This window comes from Callithrix jacchus, chromosome 21 (genome assembly GCF_049354715.1).
Source record: "Callithrix jacchus isolate 240 chromosome 21, calJac240_pri, whole genome shotgun sequence".
Lineage (NCBI taxonomy): Eukaryota > Metazoa > Chordata > Mammalia > Primates > Cebidae > Callithrix > Callithrix jacchus.
Genome location: NC_133522.1, coordinates 23,538,125 through 23,553,639, shown reverse-complemented (window position 1 = coordinate 23,553,639; position 15,515 = coordinate 23,538,125). Strand labels below are relative to the sequence as shown.

Genomic DNA, 15,515 nt, shown 5'->3' with positions numbered 1-15,515 from the left:
TTTCTTTTTTCAATAGAAGTTATATATGGTTAAAGTGCTTTATTCTACAGTTTCAGATATTTATGCTTGTTAGTAATAAGTGAAAAATAAGTATCAACTTAATTCAAGAAAATGCTTCTTTAAAGCTTTTGGTAAAATCCAACATCCTTTCATGACAAAAACCCCCAGGAAACTAGGCATTGAAGGAACATACCTCAAAATAATAGAAGCTATCTGTGACAAACTCACAACCAACATCATACTGAATGGGCAAAAACTGGAAGAATTCCCTTTGAGAACTAGATCAAAACAAGGATGTCCACTCTTATCATTCTCATTCAACATACAACTGGAAGTGCTTGCCCAAGCAATTAAACAAGAGAAAGAAATAAAAGGCAGCCAAAAAGGAAAAGAAGAAGTCAAGCTATTTTTTGTCACATATATGATTCTTTAACTATTAGAATCATAATTACTAAAATAATTATGATTGTAATAGTGATTACTATAATAATCATAATCATTTCCATCATAAGTAAACCATAGAGGCCATCAAAAGACTCCTGGAACTAATAAATAATTTCAGTAAAGTTTCAGTATACAAAATCAATGTACAAAAACCAGTAGCATTTCTATACATCAAAAAAGCTCAAGTTGATAGCCAAATTAAAAATAAAATACCATTTACAATAGCCACAAAAAAATGAAATATTTCAGAATACATCTAACCCAGGAAGTAAAAGACCTCTGCAAAGAGAACTACAAAACACTGCTAAAAGATCAAGATATGGAAAACATTCCAAGATCATAGATTGAAAGAATCAGTATCATTACAATAGCCAGACTGCCCAAAGCTATCTATAGATTCAGTGTTATTCCTATTAAACTACCAATGTCATTTTTCACAGAATTAGAAAAAGCTATTCTAAAATTCATATGGAGCCATAAAAGAGCCTAAACAGGCAAAGCAATCCTAAGCAAAATAAACAAATCTGGAGGCATCACAATGACCTGACTTTATATTGTGAGGCTATAGTAATCAAACAACATGGTCCTAGTAGAAAAATAGACACATAGATCAACAGGACAGAATAAAAAATGCTGAACTAAAGATGCACACCTACAGTCTATGTGATCTTCAACAAAATTGATTAAAAAAATAAGCAATGGAGAAAGGACTCCCTATTCATGATGTTGGCTCACCATATGCAGCAGAATGAAACTGGACCTCTACCTTTCACCATATACAAAAATAAACTCAAGATGACATAAAAATGTACATGTTAAGAACTCAAACTAAAAAAATGCTAGAAGAAAATCTAGGTGACACCATTTGAACATTGGCCTTGGGAAAACAATTTATGACTAAGTCCTTGGAAGCAATCACAACAAAAACAAAAATTGACAAAGTGGGACCTAAAGAGCTTCTGCACAGCAAAAGAAAACTATCAACAGAGGAAACAGACAACCTATAGAATGGGAAAAAAGCTCCAACAATCTTGCATGTTCTTCACATGTACTCCAAAACCTAAAATGCAATTTAAAAAACTCAAAAAATATGCATTAAACCGAAGTCTAATACCCAGGATCTATTTGGAACTTATACAATTGAAAAATCAAAATAATAACCCAATTAAAAAGTAGGCAAAAAACATGAACAGACACATCTTAAAAGACATACAAGTGGTGAAGAAATATATGAAAAAATGCTCCACATCACTAATCATCAGAGAAATGCAAACTATAACCACAATGAGGTACTGTCTCAGGCCAGTCAGAATAGCTATTACCTAAAAGTAAGAAACAACAAATGCTGGTAAGGCTGCAGGAAAAGGGAACACTTATACACTGTTCTTGGGAATGTAAATAAGTTCAGCCACTGTGGAAAACAGCAGTCTGGTAATTTCTCAAAGAACTTGGACTATCATTCTACCCAGTGATCCCATTACTTGCTATATATCCAAAAGAAAACAAATCATTCTATGAAAAAGACACATGCACTGGCATGTTCATCAGAGCACCATTCACAGTAGCAGACATGGAATCAACCTAGGTGTCCAACAACAGAGGACTGCATAAAGAAAATGTGGTTCATACACACCATGGAATACTATGCAGCCATAAAAAAGAATGAAACCATATCCTTTGCAGCAACTTGAATGCAGCTGGAGGACACTATCCTAAGTTAATTTTCAACCAAATAGAAAAAGAAAACCAAATATCATATGCTCTCACTTATAAGTGGGAGCTAAATATTGGGTACTCATGGACATAAAGATGGCAATGATAGACACTTGGGGTTACTAAAGGTGGGAGGAAGGGAGGAGGTCAAGGTTTGTAAAACTAACTATTGGGTACTATGCTCAGTACCCAAATGGGATCATTTGACCCCAAACCTCAGCATCATGCAATACAACCAGGTAACAAATCTATACATGTAACCCCAGAATCTAAAATAAAAGTTGAAAAAAAGAGGACAAAAATGTGTTTTAAATCTATGGAATTACTGTGGAAGTCAGTCTTCACAGAACAAAGAGCAAACTAGCATGTCCTGTTTTATTTACTGAAATAAATTTCCAAAGGGGCTGGAACATTGAGTAAAAGGATTCTATAGAAGATATTGTCTGTTGAAACGAAGAGTAGACAAGATAACCTGAATTGCTTTTTGCACTGTAACCTGGGGTAAGTAATTTAATCAACAATGTGTTCACTCTCCTCTACTTTGCAATAGGAATAAAAGGAAATAATTGACTAATTGAATTGTTGAAATAATTAAAAATATATCCTTCTAAAAGAGTCAGAACATGTGTAGCACATACTAATAATTAAATAATGTTAGCCATTATAGTCATTTTTTAAGCCTCAGGACTTTATACCAAATTGAAAATATTTATAAACAGAATGCTATCTAGCAAAAATTTTCAGCATGATTTCTTATAAAGAGTGATGATGCTACAATTATTATTATACATTTATATGATGTACACTATTGTACATCTACATGCACATAGTATATGATGGTACATTTGTATGATGCTATATATGTTATGTCAGTTAATATCTTTGAAGGTTTAGCAGAGCAGCTGCTATTATTCTCTTTTACAAATCAATAAACTAATATAACACTTACTTAAAGTAATAAACTATAACCATGATGTAAAACCCAGATCTGTGAAACCCAAGGGCTAGTTTTACTCACTGAGTGTGCTTTTCAGGTAAAACATATTCAATTGCATTTTTCTTTCTTTCTCTTCCTCTATTTCTCTCTCCTCTTTCTCCCTCCAGCCTGCCTGCCCCATGAGGGTAATGGAGATAGGAGAAGTCATACAATATAAAGTTATTTTCACTGTATAATTTTATACACTTTTTTAGTCTGGTTTAGATCACTAGATATTTTAAGGGGGAGTAAAATTCACTGACAATAAGTAAAAGTAAACAGTTTTGAGTTTGGTGAAATACGGATTATCTGGATGGACTGTTGCTTGTGCAGAGAAAAACAGGAAGAATGTTCAGAGTTCTGTTTTGCAACAACTTCTGGAAAAGCATTCAGTGAGAATTGAAGTGAAATCGTAATAAACAAACATACCAAAATATGGCTTAAAAAATTATTATTTTCCCAGCCTAGGCAACATGGTAAAACCCTGTCTCCACCAAAAATCCAAAACTTTTAGATGGACGTGGTGGCACACACCTGTAGTCTTAGCTACTCAGGAGGCTGAGGTGAATGGATTGGCTAAGCCAGGGAGGTAGAGGTTGCAGTGAGTCAAGAGGCTGATACTGCACTCCAGCCTGTGTGACAAATTGAAAATTATTTTTCACAACAAAAGGCCTAATTTTAAAAAGCATTTTTATGTATAGTTTTTTTACACAATTTGGAATTGTCATTAAATTTTATTTTTTTCAAATGTAATTCATTTTTGTTGACAACTTCCCCAAAGATCAAATTAACTGTATAAAGAATAATAGGACTATATGTATTATTAAAGAGGATTACATGAACTTAGATGTCTGTATAACCACTTTAAATGGAAACTTGAGATTAAGACCTAAATTCAATCCAAATCTCTATATAAGCTAAGGTTAAAGATTTGTAAGCCACAAATAACATGTAGGATTTTTAAAGATTCTCCAACAAAATATCCACTTTACATTGATCAAATAACATTTTATTATTTAAAATATATGGTGCTGTCTGATATTTGATTTGTTAAGAAACTGCATTAATCTCTAATACAGTCACCTAAGCCACATTAGAAATCCAGAAGAGTCAAAAGAAACATACAATTATCCTATAAGACTACTTTGCGGCCGGGCGCGGTGGCTCACGCCTGTAATCCCAGCACTTTGGGAGGCTGAGGCAGGTGGATCATGAGATCAAGAGATTGAGACCATCCTGGTCGAAATGGTGAATCCCCATCTCTACTAAAGATACAAAAAAATTAGCTGGGCACGGTGGCGCGTGCCTGTAATCCCAGCTACTCCAGAGGCTGAGGCAGGAGAATTGCCTGAGCCCAGGAGGCGGAGGTTGCGGTGAGCCGAGATCGCGCCATTGCATTCCAGCCTGGGTAACGAGTGAAACTCCATCTAAAAAAAAAAAAAAAAAAAAAAAAAAAACTACATGGCATGTATTTAAAGAATGATTACAACTTAATATTTTGATGGAAGATTGTGAAACTGAAGTTATCATCAGATTATTTTTCTTTCCTAGTGGAATAACATATTCTCTGTTATAATCTACATTAATCTGGTATGGTTTAAATATTATGAAGTCTAGACAAAATGTAGTATATCATATTTGATGTCTATCATGAAACCTCAAACTTGGACAAAATGCTGCAGGTATCTTTAATATATCTATAGTCATTCATGCTGAAAGTAACAATTGCAGCTATGCAAATATACTCCAAGAGTCTTTCTGTATATATCACAACAGTAAAAAAATAAAAAACGGTATGTACAAAAAGCTGTTAATTATTATTTCTACAACAACTGAATGCTATTTTTACTTAATATGCAGTGAATTTATAGCTTTTTAAAGCAAACGTCATTTGAGGATAAATGATCTATTTGTCCTTATTAGGACACTAAACATCATAAAACCTTACTACAAGGAACTTGGTCACATTGCAGTGTTAATTAGTGTTTCCTAATCTTAAATTACCAAACAACAGTTACTTGGGATCATCTATCCCAGTATGAAAAACACTGTGATAAAGTTAAACATTAAAAAGATGAAGTACTTTGTGAATCCGTAAAGGGAATGTATCCCATAATGTTTAAAGTATATATTTAACAACAGAACATTTTTTTAAAAAAAGCAATAAGCTATCTCATTAGACTAATGTTATGTTGAGTTTATCATTAATAATGAATTGGTAAATGGATGATTTCAGCCAAATGTTTATTTTTGATTTGGCCTTTCCATCATTATCTGTAGGTATTTCCAAATAAAGCATTTCTTTAAGGTCATGATATTTGTCATCACAATATGGCAGGCGACATCATGGGAATCACCTACTCGCAGAAATTTGGGAGACTGTGAGGGAAGACCACCACACTGCAACAGAGATACGTTGATTCTCAATAAGTCCGTAAGTTTCTCTCTACCACAATGAACATACAGTCTAAGCTCCAGTTTCTGGCATTTTTTTTTTGTTTTGTTTTTCATCTTACACTGGCCATTTATCCAATTTAAAAATAAAATGTTTAGTTGAAGATGGGGGTGGGAGGAATTATATTCCACTCTTGATGTTTTCTTTCATGTGGAACAATCCAGGCCTCTCTCTTTCTCTCACTCAGTCTTTCCAGTGGCCTAATCTGATTTATGTTTGTAAGAAAATAAAGCTGTCCATGTATGAATCAACACTCCCTTTGTCCTCCCTTTTTTCCCTTGGAGATGACCTTCCTACAAAAAGAGTTATCAGGCCACAAAATAAGGCCAGTCACATTTGGGAGACCTGTGTTTTCTCAGTCTATGTGAGTGGGTAAATTTCTCTAATTCTGAGGTTAGTGTTAAGGAGCTCATTTACCTGTGGATCTAAACTATATCCTCTAGTCCAGTCTTTATCTGCAACAAATGTTATATATCGGCCTTCCATCTGCCTTCTCACCTCCCTCCTTTGTCTTATTTCACAGTTGATTTAGAAGTCTTCATCCAACCTCCTAAACACCTTTACAATCTACTACTAAGGAAAAATCAACATGTGGGAATGACAGGGGTTTTGCTTCCCTTGCCATTTGAAATAGATTCGATTTGTAGTTATGAATTAGTTATTTCCCATGCTCTCTTTAGGTAATTCTTAGTATTACTTATTCCTCAATGTGTCATTTGTGGCCACAGAAAGTTTCCTGTGTGTTTTTTGCAGGAGGACTGAGTTAGTAACTAAGGCTTCTCTTCATACATTAACAAGCAGATACTGTGTATAGTTTGAAGATCTGTTCCAGACTTGTTGAAGTTACTTTCTCTTGCCCAGTTTCTTATGGTCAGTGGCATGCAGCCATGAGATAGTTGGCCTGGGCTGAACTGCACTCTATGACCCAGGAACAGAGTAAAACTCACCAGCCCACGCAGAGATCAAACCCATGCTCTGGCCTCATTAGCTCCGTGACTCAACCAACTGAGCTAATTAACCACAGATGCACAATTATTATCAACTGCTGATTCCACTTCTTGAAGAAGTATATAGGTTGACAAATTGTATCAAAATTATTTAGAATAAATTTGTATGAGTTGTATTAAATACATTTGCGGAAGTAAAAAGTTCTCATTTCCCTCCCAGAAACTTGAATATCTTTGTGGTAACTACACACAAATAAAAAACTGACCTTAAATAAAAAATACACCAATGTCTCCCTCCTCCCCATCTCCTCTTGACACACACGCACACACACAGATACACATACACACAGGTGTGTACAAATGTCCAGTGGCATTTATAAGCTCTCCTGGATATCTGGTATTCTATGGTTATATCAACAGCATGTTGAAATAAGTACACTTTGTTCTCATTATCATTTTCTCCTATTTATGAATCAGTTCCTTAATCTCTAAAAATCTTACCCTCTACAGTTTGTTCACTCACTCACCATGCACCTTTTAATTTCTGTTCTTTCCTTTTCTTCTTGCTATTATAAACTGACAGAAAATGTTTTTATGACAAAATGTACAATTTCTTGAAAAAAACAGCAGTAACTGTAAATCGACCTAGTAAATTAAGTTTTCCAAGACAAATTACTACTGGTAGTGTGTCCTGAGAATACAAATCTACACATCTGTAATTTGTAGAAACAAATAAGCATAAATCAAAATATATTAAGTGGCTGCCCATGATGCTTAGGTTACTTAGAAGACCTAATTACATTATAAGCCTTAAATTGAAGGTGAAAAATGCCTTGAACTCCTATAAATTCTTTTGTTTGTCCTATTTTGTTCTTTGATTACAAAAAGGTTTTGTTCCCTTTGAGCTTAAAAAACACACGTTTTTTAATGACATTCGCTGAATAAAAATTTAATTATACCTAATTAAAATATAATAAATTATATTAAAAGTTCGAACCTGTAAAATTTTAGTTTCTCACACTGATTTTAATGATCTGAACTTTTTTCACGGAAGTAAATTATTTATGTGAGCAATTTTCAGATAAACTTTAAGCTCATATTTAGGGTGAGAATTTCTGCCAGGTGCAAGTGGCTCATGCCTGTAATCTCAGCACTTTGGGAGACTGAGGCAGGCAAATCACTTGAGGCCAGGAGTTGGAGACTAGCCTGGGCAACATGCTGAGACCTCATCTCTACTAAAGATAGAAAAATTATGGGCGTGATGGCACACACCTGTAATTCCAGCTACTCAGGAGGCTGAGGATGAGAGTCACTTGAACCCAGGAGGCAAAGATTACAATGAACAGAGACTGTGCCACTGCACTCCAGCCTGAGTAACAGAGTGAGATTCTGTCTCCAAATATATATTTAAAAAAATCAATAAAAGAGAATTTTAAATTCCTGGTTTGAATCTATACCAACTTGTATTAATTCATCATAGTTGGAATTTTTTTAAGATACATCCACTTTGAGACTTTTTCTCTCAAATAGCTATTTGATCTTTTTGTTTTCTTTTTAGTATGTATAATCTGGTACTGTCAACTTTTGGTCTCTGTCGTTTGATTCAATATTTTAAATATGCTTTATATTTTGTTCATTAATGTTCATTTTCTGAAGTTGTCATCAAATATATCAAAACACATATTAAATATTGCTATGCTATTTATGCATCATTTGTTATGCTGAGTGTTGAGGAAGCCTGTGATACATTCTCCCTCTATCCCCAGGATCCTGGCACAGCTTCACTTCTTCCATCTTTATGTTCTCCTCTAAACTACTTACAACTTTCTCTTCATCATTAACAAATAAGTCTTTTTTGTTCTTTAGGTAAGTCATTGCCACTTTAATGACTATGTTTCAATTATCACCATATCCGCAGGAAAATGATAGACAAGTTGTTCCCAAAACAATGAACTCTCCATAAAATTCAAGTCTATTTCCCCCCTCAAGATTTGTTGGTATTTTAGAGCCAGGGATGATGAAGCTACCTGTCAGGATCATACCAAAGCTCTGGTGTAGTTTTTCTATAGACAAGTACAATTCAGAAAGTGATTTATTCTCCCCTTTTAAAAATGAAAGCACTATATTGCCAAGAGAAAATTCCTAGAGATATTCAAATGTGGGTCCCTAACGTCTTTCTAAAATAGAAGTTGCAACCACAAGGTCAGAGAGCTCTAGTTGTTTCATTCAATAAAATTCACACAATATTTTACTTACATGTCTAGAATTCCTCCCTGATCGACCAAATAGGGAAAGTTTGATCACAGCAATATAACCAATACAGATCTATTATGTAAAAATTGTACTTTACAGGGAGGCTTAACTGGCCAAAATATACTAATAATGAATATGCAGAGTCTTGGTATAGAGTTGTCTAAATGTTCAAGGAGAACAAAGCATATTAAAAGCAATTTTTGGCCAGGTTAGTGGTTCATACGTGTAATCTCAGCATTTTGGGAGGCCAAGGCAGACGGATCATGGATCAAGAGATCGAGACTATCCTGGTCAACACGGTGAAACCCTGTCTCTACTAAAAATACAAAAAAAAAAAAAAAATTAGCTGGGTGTGGTGGTGTGCGCCTATAGTCTTAGGTACTGGAGAGACTGAGGCAAGAGAATCACTTGAACTTGGGAGACAGAAGTTGCAGTGAGCCGAGATTGCACCACTGCACTATAGTCTGATGACAGAGCAAGGCTCCATCTCAAATAAAAAAAAAGCAATCTTGTTTTAGATTGGTCATCTGGATAGCTTACTTGTCAATTTATTGACGGAAGGAAATCAGTCATCAAAACAGGACAGATGGAATTGGCCAGGCTGTTGCTGGCAAAATTTATGTGACATTGTTACATGAAAACTATCCTATATTGACACTTAAATTAGAGGCTATATAGCAAAAAATAATACACAATGGTTAAGCTCTTTGATACAGTTCTAAAAACAAAAAATAGGAAAACATTGTTTACAATGTTCACACTCCAATTACAAAATGGGCCTCATCCTTCCAATGAGCAGGAAAGAAATTTTCCATTTAATAGAGAGAATTCACATGCTTGTATTACTGAACCCCGTAACATCATAAATGTCCCCTAAATGGCATTCCAATTAATTAGTATGAATCAATACTTTAAATACAATGTATTCCTTTATCATTCATAAGACTCATATCAGAATCAACCTTATGTCTTCAACAGATTTGCTATAAGTTTAATTTGGACCTTGTATTCATTGTTACAATCTACAGAATTAGTAAGAAATTCAAAAGTGCTGAATAACAAAGAACTCAAAGAAAAATTCTGTTAGTTACCTTTCTGCCATCTTCTGGCAGCTAACGTGCCTTCCATACTATACATAGATTGGTTCAGCTGCTTAGAAGATGGCATTAATAACCCCACTGGAATACGGTAACCATTGTGTATCAACTGCCTTCTTCTATATGATAGATACAGAGCTTTTAGTCCCAAGCCATCAAATGGTTCACCAATTCTTGCCAACAATCTCAAAAATACCAGCTATTGTTTGTAATGGGAATGGGTTGAGAGCATGTGTCTGTTTCAGCAAATTCTTCTGCCAATGGTTGGAAAATGATTCAAAGTACATGCTCTTAGTGGACTGTAATAGTGGACAGTATTATGTAGTACTATCTTTATATAAGCAGGACAATGCAGATTTTCAATAATGCCTTTAGCTGAAAGATAAGGAATGCATTAATGGTAACCTATTTTGCTCATGGAACCAAACCAACTTTCAGACCAAAATATGAGGGTAGTTATAAGATTAAAATATAAATATATAGTGTAATTATCAATTAAATGCATCAGGTATCCTGTCCTTTTCAGTGCTCTAATTGCCACCACCTAAAGCTAAAAGCTTGTCACTCACGTCACACCTGCAATTCTGGAAATGCTTCCTATGGACTTTAAGGGCTGGAGCTGCCTCCAGAGTCTTTCTTCACCCTCCAACTGTCACCTATATATTGCATAGCGCTTCTGGAATAATCCATATTAAATGCTGCTGTCATTATATTTTAACTCTGCTTAAAAAATCAATGATGGCACCCTATTTCAGACCACATCAAACACAAGCCTTTCTATCTAGATGTCAAAGCCATACATAAGCTGTTTCTATAATTCTTATCTAATTTTTTTCTTTTTTTTACTGGAACATATCGAGAAATACTTCAGGGTTACCTTCTCACTGCTCCATCACTGGAAACTGCATTCTTTCATTCATAAGATTCTCTCATACACAATGGCCTCCACTTTTACCCTTGTCTCACTAACAAAGTTCTACATAATCTTCAATACTATAATCCTGATGCTTCCATGAAGCACTCACTCATTATTGCCACTATTATTCGGCTCCATCTCCTGTCAATTTCTAAACTCTAATAACACTTCCTGGTGAATGACTTTTTTATAATTCAAGATTCTTTTATGTCTTTTAGAGACATTCCCATAATTATATCAAAACATATCTGAGGAGAACTATTATGTTAATTATCAGTAACTTTTATGATGATAAAAATGGTATGGAAGTGCAGGAAGCACTCAAAATTATTAATTATAGTTCATTGCCGCAAGCAATAAAAAACAGCAGATGATATTTCTACCCATTTTTGAATTCATAAAACATTTTCATCTTGCTTTTCCAGTAATAAAAGCGGTTTTCAAAATATAACAAAATAGTCTTTGTTATGAAAGTTAAAATTTGTTACAAGGTACTATAGGAGGTACAACCCTCACATATAAAAACATTTAAATTTCCATACATATGTGTAGCTCAAAATTTCAAAGCAATGGGAAGATACGTAAACAGCTTAATTTCTACTAACCTCAAGAAATATACATGTCCCTTATTCAAAAATGTAGAAACTAACCCCCAAACACTACACATCACTTACAATCTTCGCTATTTCCCCCAAAGTAGCATAACTATTTCAATACATGTAAGGTACTTAGCAATGAATTAACATTTAATAATTCTAAAGAATTATTTTTGGATTTCTGAAAAACATTTATTTTCTTTCTGATTCTTTTCATTCTTTTGAACCAAATAAGCTAGCAATTAAGGGTTTTCAACCTCTATAATGAGTAACAATACCACAAACCTCAAGGGTGATCAATTTTTGTTAAACTATGCTAATGGTATTGGATAGGTTTAACCATTTTGAATGTATTCTTGTTGTCTGTAAAATACCCAGTGTATTATGTGGTCTATACATTTCTTTAAATATCACTTGCATTTCCAGAAATGAACTTATATTGACATTCTTGTATAACTTTTACAGACTTATTATTTTTTGAGATGCAGTCTCGTCTGTCACCAGGCTGGAGTACAGTGGCATGATTTCAGCTCATGGCAACCTCTGCCTCCTGGGTTCAAGTGATTCTCCTGCCTCAGCCTCCAGAGTAGCTGGGACTACAGGCATGTAACACCATGCCTGGCTAATTTTTGTATTTTTAATAGAGATGGGGTTTCACCATGTTAGCCAGGATAGTCTCAATCTCCTGACTTTGTGATCCATCCGCCTCAGCCTCCCAAAGTGCTGGGATTACAGGCATGAGCCACCACGCACAGCCAATTTTTATAGACTTTTAAAGAAGTGACATACTAAAGTCAAAAGGTAGAACACTTCTATTTTGTAATTACTACTTTAAAAGCACAGGGATCACTGCTTTTATCCCACCAACCAAGTATCTCATCCGGAAGTAACTCTCTTAGATAAATATCCAACTTTTCTGGACCTCATTATTGTGCTGTGTACACATGGATTTCTTCTATTATTCTTTAAGAATCTAATCGCCTATCCAAATACTTATGCATATATTTTACGTTTGAGTTGCACATATTAACACAGTTAATATTAACAATATTGATAATTGATATTTTGATGATAGACATTAATACATATATTAATAGTGAGATGCCTAGTGCTCTGCAAAGAAATGCAGCTTAAAAATTGTTCAAAACACATAGAAGTAGGAGTAGAGAAATATGAGCTCTTATGTGAAAATATAAAATGTAAAGAAAAGGTAGAAGTCACAGGATGGTCTAGGGAAACTAATGGAACATGTTTTTTGGTATATGTTATATAAAAGTGAACAATAAAGAGGAGAGCAGTGGTAACTAATTTATTTCTTTATGTATTCATTTCAATGTTGTAGGATTATTCTCAGATACCTGATATTTTTCTCACTTCAAGTTTCAATTAATAATTTTCAGAAACAACCTCAAGTGAGGGTATCTGTTTCTTCATAGAATACAGGGCTACTGTTTATTTTTTATAAACTTTACTGCAGAGAAAAAGCTCAGGCACAGAAATAAATCAGCAAAATCCCATCAATCTACAATCACCAATCTAAAATATGTCTTCTTTGTACTTTTTTCAAATTACTCTGGGTGTTAAATTTAAAATTCTCTTCCCACTTATACTGCTCTTAATTCTCTAAAACAACTTATTTCTATGTCAGTATTAAAGAGAGAAGTTATATGAGTATTTCTGTTCTATTTGCTTTGAGAAAAATCTAAACAATTAACAATGCAATCACTAAGAGGCCCTTGTCTTATCCCAAGTTCAGCTCAGCAGCCTTTTACTGAACACCCAAGATCAGTAACATGAGGGCATCAACTTCCCTCGAACTGATTACACCTAAATTATTTCTTTAATAAACTAAATGTACTGGTGCCTGAAACTCAGATAAATGACTCCGTGTAGTAATAAGTCTGTCTTTTTCCCAGCAAAGAATATATATATATACATATATATATTTATTTTTTTATATATATTTTTATATATGTATTTATATATACATATATATATACATATGTGTATATATATATATGTATATATACATATATATTTGGATGGAGTTTCACTTTCACCCAGGCTTGAGTGTAGTGGCATGATCTCGGGACACTGCAACCTCCGCTCCCCAATTCTCCAACCTCAGCCTCCTGAGTAGCTGGGAATATAAGTGTGCACCGCCATGCCCAGCTAATTTCTGTATGTTTACTAGAGACAGGGTTGCCTCATTTTGGCCAGGCTGGTCTCGAAATCCTGACCTCAGGTGATCCATCCGTCTCGGCCTTCCAAAATGCTAGGATTATAGGCACTTTGAGCCTATATACGCATGCTGAGCCACCGTGCCCAGTGATTATATTCTTGAATTTCATTTTGTGAGCTCTATTTCATTCTCTCTTCACATGAAGAAGAGCAACATTCAGTTATGTATTATGAACTCAGTTACCATTTGCAAGTGTCAAAGCAGAAAGGATGGCAGCTTTGGCCAAAAGACACTGTCCTTTAAGGTGAGTGAGTGCCAACCTCACTGCAGTTTCTGCATCAATGCCCTGTTCATTCGGAAAGGTTTCATTTTTTGCTTCTCTATTTAATAAGCATCCTCCACCTCTCTGTAAGAAAAGCATTTCTATGATTAAAGTATATGCTCCTGATGCCAAAACTACCAACCAAAAGGTAAAACAAAATATTTTTGGTGGGTTACATTTTATTTGGTTTTGGCTATAGAATTTATATATTAAAAAAAGGTCCTTTAACTTAGGCATTAATGAACATTATGTGGCCTGAAGTAATGTGGTTTGGTACCACCTAGCCAGATGAGTTTCTAATCTACTTAAGCCCTCAGACCTCTCTATATTCCCTGAGTCCAGAATGTATTTCCTATATAATCTCTTTTTTTAAAAAAGCAAAAGTAATTCATAGTGATATGAGATGAAGCACTAGAAACATGTAATTTAAAGATGGAAACTCGCTTCTTTGAGAAGTAGGAAGGGATTCTAATGTTCAACATCTGTCAAATTTAAGGATATAGATAACACTCCAAACTGATACTGAGAATTACAGGAAATGTAAATTTTATGTTGTGAATGTTTACTTAAATTACATCTACTCTGGTTTCATAAATTATGAAAACAGTAGAAACGGAACTGAGAAAGGTGAACAGTTTTGTTTGTGCACGCCTATTCCAAGCAGGCAAAAGTTCTAGAATGCTAGGTGGTCTAATCATTAGATTAAAGGAGGAAGACATAGGGGAGGATGAAGAAAAAGGGTGGTAGAAAAAAGAGACTAAATAGAAAAAAAGTAAAATTAAAAGAGAGTAGAGATCAAAGAAAATAAAAGCAGGAGATAGGCTGTTTAAAAAGAGAAATGCGTTATGAAGAGAACAAAAAAGCTTGCAAAACACAGCACTTAGGTTTGGCAAATTTCATTTTCTTTCAAATGGAACTCACAGAAAAAAAAAATTGAGGTTTAAACTGTTGAAAAGCCAACCTGTGAGGCTTAGGATTTAATTTCAGACTCAGCTTTTCCCCATTTTCTAGCATGGAGGTTTTCTTTTTTCCCTTTTTAAAAAGAGTCTTTGATGTTTTGGCTTAATGAGTTTAGTCAATATGTAAAGAATCAAAATTGTGAGTGCCAATGCCTTTATTTTGTTAAACCAAGTATTAAACATTGTACTATTTGTGTGGTCTGAACACCATTGGAATTGAACCTTGCGTGATTGAGGTGTTTGAAGACTTGGGAAATAAATGGTCTAAATAAAAAGGCGAAGTCATGTCTTACCAGAAAATCATTTTATTTATTTTAGATGAATTAAGCTAAATAAGAAAAACATCACTTCTTTCCAGCTAAGAGTTAATCAAGAATTACATTTGACAAGGCAAAGTCATTAATAAATATGGATCCTTACAACTCAGCATATGGTCTATTAATCTAAACAAATATAACTATACTTTCTTTTAGTCCACTGTTATAAATTAATAAATACTTCAAAAAATTCAAACTCTACCACTGGTTATTAAAAGAAGGACTACCACAATTTGCTAATTAACAAATGCAAAAACAATAAGACATAAGTATAAATAAAGATGCAAATGTAAATATAAATATGTATCCAAATGACATAGATGATATCGACAGATGGA

At 34.2% G+C, this 15,515-nt stretch overlaps 1 protein-coding gene across 1 annotated transcript in view; it reads right to left on the bottom strand.

Moving 5' to 3' along the window:
* The window catches only part of LOC128930371 (uncharacterized), a 310,834-nt gene continuing 295,319 nt past the window's right edge, over nucleotides 1–15,515 (bottom strand). Inside the window, exon 4 of the mRNA XM_078358613.1 lies at nucleotides 1–4,560. Within this exon, the coding sequence (XP_078214739.1) occupies nucleotides 4,452–4,560 (109 nt within the window). The 3' untranslated portion in view covers nucleotides 1–4,451. The remainder of the gene's footprint in view (nucleotides 4,561–15,515) is intronic.